Here is a 6,454-nt window from a genome sequence, read left to right as displayed (position 1 = left end):
GATTCCCTCTAGAGAAGCTGACCTTGCCCAGTGGCCTGTATTGCCCAAGGTTGGCAAATCAGGCCTGTACCCTGCACTGGCGCCCAAGGAGCTAGCTTTCTGCAGACAAGGGAAAATTGTAGTCACCTTTGTACTTGCTAAATCTGTCTTTGTTTCTGCACTAATTAATGCACAATGAGTTTTGTCAGGTTTTGTTTTCAGGGGTGTGCCAGGAGCAAGGACCCTCAGGCTCACCCTCAAGCAAATGTAGTTTTCCCAGATTCTAGTTCCTCATTTTGCAAATGAAAAGAAAACAACAACAAACTGTGTGTCCAGAAGGTATTGACACAGAAGCCTACACCTAAGTTTATTTATTAAAGCGCTTTTTACATTCCTTGCAATACTGACGGTGGTGATGCGCAGGTCTCATTGGTTCATTCTTGCAGTTGCCATACAGTGCCTTTCCATTTATTTAACCCCCACCTGAACGGCATAAATTGAGTGTTCAGCTGGTGTTTTTTACTGTAAAAACAAGGAGACTTTGCTCTTCATTTAAACCAAATCATATTTCATAGTTTACGCTCGAGGGTTTTTACTGGTTCCTTTTTACACTCCTTAAAACAGTTTTTAAGTCATTTGGAACAATAGATTTTTTTTTCTTTTCTGGCAGCTTTTAACATTATAGCAAATTTGTGTCTGGGGGACTGCTGGTCACAGTTGCAAATCAAAGCATTTGTAACCAAGGGAAAAATTATTTTATTTAAAACTGGACCGGAGGGAAAGAAAATTAGGTCTGAGCAGCTGCTGTATATAGTTTTAAATGGTTTGTCGCACCTTCTTACGTTGCACTTACGTGGGGGGAGGGTTGGTAGAAGTTTTTAATCACAGTCACAGGGTTTTTTCTTTTGTAACTGAGCTTAAAAATTTAAAAAAAAAAAGGGCTGCTTTTTGGTGGGGGCAGTTGAAGGCTCACAGGAGCCCTTTCTCTTAGAGGGGCAAGTACCCTTCCTTACATCTTTTATTTGAAGAATGTATGAATCAACAGAGTTGACACAAAAATGCTACTGGATTTTGAAAACTTGACTTTTTCTTTTTAACTACTACTTGCCCCTCTTAGGGATGCTGTGTGCCAAAGAACCAGTGTCGTCCCCTCCCTCCTGCTGAGCTGATGTTGCATTGTTCATATCCCAGCTACTCTGTGGGTTTTGTGAAGCTGTGTGTGAAGTCTCTACCTCATTGTTGTATATGCAGGCAAGACTGCACTCTCTACAGATGTGTGGAGTAAGCTGTGGTGTACTTTTTTTGGCACATAATAAACACGTTGCAGCAGAGTTGTGCTTTTGTCTCAGTGTCTGGGGTGTGTATAGCAAGCAGGTAAGATTCCAGAGAAGAGTCCTCTTTTCTTGGATTTTCTGCAATAAGATTGCAGCTCGGGGTAATAGTATGAGTGTGTGAAAACTGGCCATATATGTGACACTTGTTACATCCTGGTCAGCCAACTTTGGAGAGATCTGTCCAGTAGCTGGTTGATTAAAATCCGAAACAAGAGACCTTGTTTCAGTTCCTTGGCCATCAAGAATGCCCACAGGCACAACCACCAAGGTGACAGAGCCACTTGTACCCTGCTCTCCTGTGAGTTCTGGCATGTTTCTTCTCTTAGACTCACGTGTGCTGCTGTCAGCCCTTTCTGAGTGGATGCTACTTTGCTTTTTTGGTTCAGGGTCTTTGTGTCCTTGTGTTGGAACTCCTTCTGTAACTCAAAGTTTTGTAGCTTCAAACTCAACAAAAGTCTGCCAGTGAAGCAGGCATCCTAAAGGATGGGATTGAAGGTGTGCACCACTGTCCCCAGCAGCACTTTGGATTTTCTTGCCAGCCCTTAACTAGAGTTTTTATGACAGGGTGATGATGGTTTTCAGGTAGAGAAGTTGTGAGCCAGCCTGCTGAACTGCTTTGGGAAACTCTAGTCTGAGGTTGAGGGACTCCTATGTACTAAAGCATCCCTCCTGTAAGGTACAGAAACTCACTACTGATCAGGATTTCTGTAGTACTGTTGGAACTAGAATCCATTTGAAGCCTCGCAGCCACTTCATTAGCATTTCATCGGTAAAACTAAGCTTGTGCAACACTGAGAGCACATTAAGCCCTTCATCTCTTTAGTCTCTTCCTGTTCCTTAGACAATGGCATCTCTTTTTCCTCCCTCCATGAGCTACTTTCAGGTAGGGTTTCTTGCGCTTCACCATCTGACCATGATGTAGATGAGTTGAAGGTTGAGGCACAGCGGCGGTCCCCTGGATACGTCCTACGTGGCTGGCAGTCTCATGTTTGAGTCTAGGACCCCATCGTCCCAGGAAACCGAGGAGAGGCCCTTCCTAGGCTGATGAGGACACTGGGCAGTGACTTAAAAGCCTGCTTTGGGTATGGCAGGACAGCCAGAAGTTGAATTTTGGATTCTTAGGTATAGGTTCAATTCCTATTGTTCTAGAAGTAAGAGGAGTCAAAGGAACTCGGCAGACATGAATTGCGCTTGGAGATCGTGTCTTAACTGACTGGGAGCAGTAGAGCGAACTGAGATCTGAATTTGTTCATAAAAATGTTTGAGAATGTCCTGCGGTGGTGGCACACGCCTTTAATTCCACCAGTTGGGAGGCAGAGGCAGGCGAATCTCTGAGTTCAAGGCCAGCCAAGACTTTCACGGAGAAACCTTGTCTCAGGAAAAAAAAAAAAACAACAAACAAACAAAAAACGTTTGAGAGCTTTCTGTGAACCGGCCACTGTTTTAAGCATTGGAAGTTAGCCCTTCCTGTTTAGCTCATTCCCTGAAAAAACAAAAACCCAGAAAAGCCATATGAACATGGCATGCAATACGTTTATGAACAACTCCAATGCAATATTGTGCTGGGGTGTGAAGAAAAGCCACCTGGTGAAGCGAGTTTGCAGTGAGAGGAGTCTCCAATCAGGCTAAAGCCGAAAAGTTCTGACCTGAGTCACACAGGTGGAAGTCAGGAAGGACTGCCTCTACTACAACACTTTTCCAGGGCGCGCCCTTCCTGTCTGCCGGGTCTCCAAGTCTCGGAGCCTTCCCTAGACTAAGCTACTATGGAAAAGACGTTATCAAGCCCGGAACTAAACTGAGCAGAAACTCAGGCGGCCCGGCTACCTGCGTGCGCACGCGCAGGCACTCGTTCCGCCCGCCGCCAGGCACCGCCACTCCAGCCCGCCCGGGGGCGCTGCGGTACGTCCGCGCGCCGCCCCAGCCGGGCGGAAGCGGCTCTCTGGCCTGCGCTTTATAGGTCTCGCTTGTGCTTCCTGTTTCCTCTTTTACCGGGACCCGTCAACATGGTAGGTGTTTGGCTCCTAGGCCTCTGTCCTTTCCAATCCGCGTCCATCCTCCGCCGGTCGCGGTTCACAGCCCGCAGCGGGAAGCGGCCGGCCGGGCTCGCGCGGTGCCCGTCGGCCTGGCGCGCTTCCGCGTAAAGCCCCGCGCTCGCCGACCCCGCGGAAGGCGCGGGCTCGCTGGTGACTTTCGCCCTCCACCCGCAGGGCCGCGTCCGCACCAAGACCGTGAAGAAGGCGGCCCGGGTCATCATCGAGAAGTACTACACGCGCCTGGGCAATGACTTCCACACCAACAAGCGCGTGTGCGAGGAGATCGCTATCATCCCCAGCAAGAAACTCCGCAACAAGATAGCCGGGTGAGTGGGCGCCTCGCGGGCTGCCCGGGTCAGCCCCGGCCTCGAAACCCGGTGGCTCGGCGTCTGCTGCTAATAGTCACCACTGTGGCCATGCTGCCCCAGGAGGAGGCAGTGCAGCCGGGGGCGCTGATAATCTTTAAGGGGTGTGAGAAACGAAGAGGGGACAGGAATGTGTAGGGGTGGCTGTCTGCGTTACGGTGTTGTGTGTGTTTGGGAGACTGTCGTTAATGTGCACACCGAGTGGGTTCTGTACCCAGAAGCTCTGGGCGCCAGCGGGAAGCTGGGGTGGTCACTGTTCTTCCTGGCTTGTGTGCTTGTAGCTATGTCACGCATCTGATGAAGAGGATTCAGAGAGGCCCTGTCAGGGGTATCTCTATCAAACTGCAGGAGGAAGAGCGAGAAAGGAGGGATAATTACGTTCCTGAGGTAAACTTCGTGGGTCTTTCTCTGAACCTCTAGCTCCTGTCCAAGTGGTCATGGGAGTTCTGGGGGGGGGGCTCCTTTGCCGTGAAAAGGCAGTGAGAGGTCCTAACCGGTCCGCTCTAAGGTGTTTTGATACGGGGTCTCATTGTGTAGAACAGGATCGCCCCAAATTAATTAGCCTTTCTGCCCCATCCAAGTTAAGTCAGCTCTTTCCACATGGGAGCCTGGTGAGCGTGTCTCCTGACTCGGCCACTCAGAACATGCTTCTTAAGTGTGAACTTGATCTTAAGGCTTTAATTCTGGCAGAAAAATAGCCCCTCAAATCCCAGTCTACGGGAAGCAGAGGCAGATGGATCTCTGGGTTCCAGAACAGCCTGTTTCAAAAAAAGAAAAAAAGGCAGAAGTGATCTTGTTCATCTTGAGGCATCCTAACAAAAGCTGTGGTGGTCCACGTTTTTAACCCCGGCACTGGGGAGCCATTGGCAGACAGGTCCCTGAGGTCCACCAGGGTCAGATAGCGAGGCCTGATCTTGAGTAGGAGCAGAGGGAGTGGAAAATAACTCATTCATAACTTGGGCTTGATTTTTTTTTTTTCCCTTCTAGGTCTCAGCCCTGGATCAGGAGATCATTGAGGTAGATCCTGACACCAAGGAGATGCTGAAGCTTCTGGTGAGTGTTGTGATTTCTAGTTGAGGGCCACAAAGTGGCTTTCTGTCGCCTGGCTTTAAAATGCTTGTGGCTGTGTGTGTGCTGATTTCAGGATTGTGGGGCATTACTGTCTTGAGTCCTTTGCGTTTTCATTGTTCTGGGATTGGCTTCTAAGTTGTCCCCCCTACCCCTTCAATTCAGCTCTGACTCTGTTACCTGCTTTCCTTAGAGACTCCACTTTCAACTTGGGAAATGACCTCTGGTCTCATTTTCAGAATAGTCAGGCACTGCTCAAGACAGTTGACAGGTGTCTTTGGTGTGGCTTCTCTTAGCCCTTTCTCATAACAGTGCAGTGGTAACGTGGGCTTCAGATCCCAACTGCTGTTAGTGATTCTGCGCGGTCTGTGTTGCTAACAAAATACTCTCCCCGTATTATACCTACACCTGGCTTTCATGAAACCATGAGGCAGCTGAAGCTTGCTGGGCTCCTGGGTGCTAAGTGTGCTTGGGGCTAGGCCTGATCAGAACTTCTCCACTCTTGGTGCCTTGTACATCTGGTTCCCTCTTGGATATTGAGTGAATTGTGATACCTCTTGACAGGGACTGCCCCAAACCCCTCCGACCGTGGTGTGTCCTGAGCAGTGGTGTGCTTGCTGCCTTAGAGTCTGATAGAAAATGCTCACAGGCGGTTAAGCTTTAGCTAGAGAATGCTGAATCCTTGGGTGTGGAAGCAGGCCTGGGTTTACTGGTGTTTTGCTAGTGGCTAGGGAGTGCTTGCTGAAGCTTGATGGTTGGATGAAAGTCTAGACAGTCATGTTAACAGGGGTGTGTTTTGTCGAGTGTGTTCAACAGCCCCTCCTGGGGGTGGTGAGCCCCTTGGCTGACTTTGGTCCACATCCCAGTCTGGTGGGGGCTGGTGCTAACCACTCACTTGAGTCTTGTTTTGTTGCAGGACTTCGGCAGTCTCTCCAACCTGCAGGTCACTCAGCCTACAGTGGGGATGAATTTCAAAACACCGCGTGGAGCCGTTTGAGTCTGTTCTGTCATTTTCAATAAACCTGGAAACAACTTTGCCTTTTGTTGTCCTTGCTGCTGTTCGGGTAGGAGGCTGAGTCAGGAGTTCTCAGGACTACTAGCCTGGCCCTTGACTGGGATAGAGCAGCCAAGCACTGAACTCTAACGGGCCTGCATGAGCCAACATAGCCTAGGATTTGGGGAAATCCTAGTGTGCCCGGGATGTGGCAGATGACTGCTTTGCTGTCGGACACCAAAGTTGGGACCAGCATGCCCATTTGGAGGATAGTGGTGCCACCCAGGGTAAGATAGGTATGCCTGTTTTGTGGATGTTATTTGGTAGGGCAGGACATTTCCTGCACGAATACCACAGGGGATGCTGTCTAGCACAGAATTTAGGGTTTTTATATGCTTACTTTGAGCCGTAGAGTTAATTCAGTGTGAAAACTATTCCCCTTTGTAATTAATAGCTTTCGAGTGTTTGAAGCTAACTTGTCCCTCATTAACATTTGGCATCTGTTGATAATTCCTTTTACTAGAACCTTCCACAAGAGGAGGGCTTTTGACCTCAAGTTCACCAGCCATAATTGAGACCAGCCTGGTTTGTATAGGGAGTTCCAGGCTAGCCAGGGCTACAAAGTGAGAGACACTGTCTCAACACCTCACACACACACCAAAATGATGAGCTAGGCAGGCA

The 6,454-nt window shown here is 49.1% G+C and overlaps 1 protein-coding gene across 1 annotated transcript; it reads left to right on the top strand.

Annotated features, from left to right (window-relative positions):
- Positions 1-3,225: 3,225 nt before the first annotated feature.
- On the top strand, positions 3,226-5,812 carry Rps17 (ribosomal protein S17). Its single transcript, XM_038313852.2, has 5 exons — positions 3,226-3,319; positions 3,521-3,672; positions 3,993-4,098; positions 4,699-4,764; positions 5,696-5,812. Exons 1-5 carry the CDS (start codon positions 3,317-3,319, stop codon positions 5,774-5,776), a joined length of 408 nt encoding a protein of 135 aa, XP_038169780.1. The 5' UTR covers positions 3,226-3,316; the 3' UTR covers positions 5,777-5,812.
- The last annotated feature ends 642 nt before the right edge of the window (positions 5,813-6,454 follow it).

Source organism: Arvicola amphibius, chromosome 12, assembly GCF_903992535.2.
Source record: "Arvicola amphibius chromosome 12, mArvAmp1.2, whole genome shotgun sequence".
Lineage (NCBI taxonomy): Eukaryota > Metazoa > Chordata > Mammalia > Rodentia > Cricetidae > Arvicola > Arvicola amphibius.
This window is presented reverse-complemented; position numbering and strand designations above follow the sequence as displayed.

What these genes read in the sequence shown, in the direction of transcription:
- Rps17 (XM_038313852.2), top strand. An exon ending in CTCCGCAACAAGATAGCCGG is followed by an intron (nt 3,673 to 3,992) that starts GTGAGTGGGCGC and finishes GTGTGCTTGTAG; the next exon opens with CTATGTCACGCATCTGATGA. An exon ending in GGGATAATTACGTTCCTGAG is followed by an intron (nt 4,099 to 4,698) that starts GTAAACTTCGTG and finishes TTTCCCTTCTAG; the next exon opens with GTCTCAGCCCTGGATCAGGA.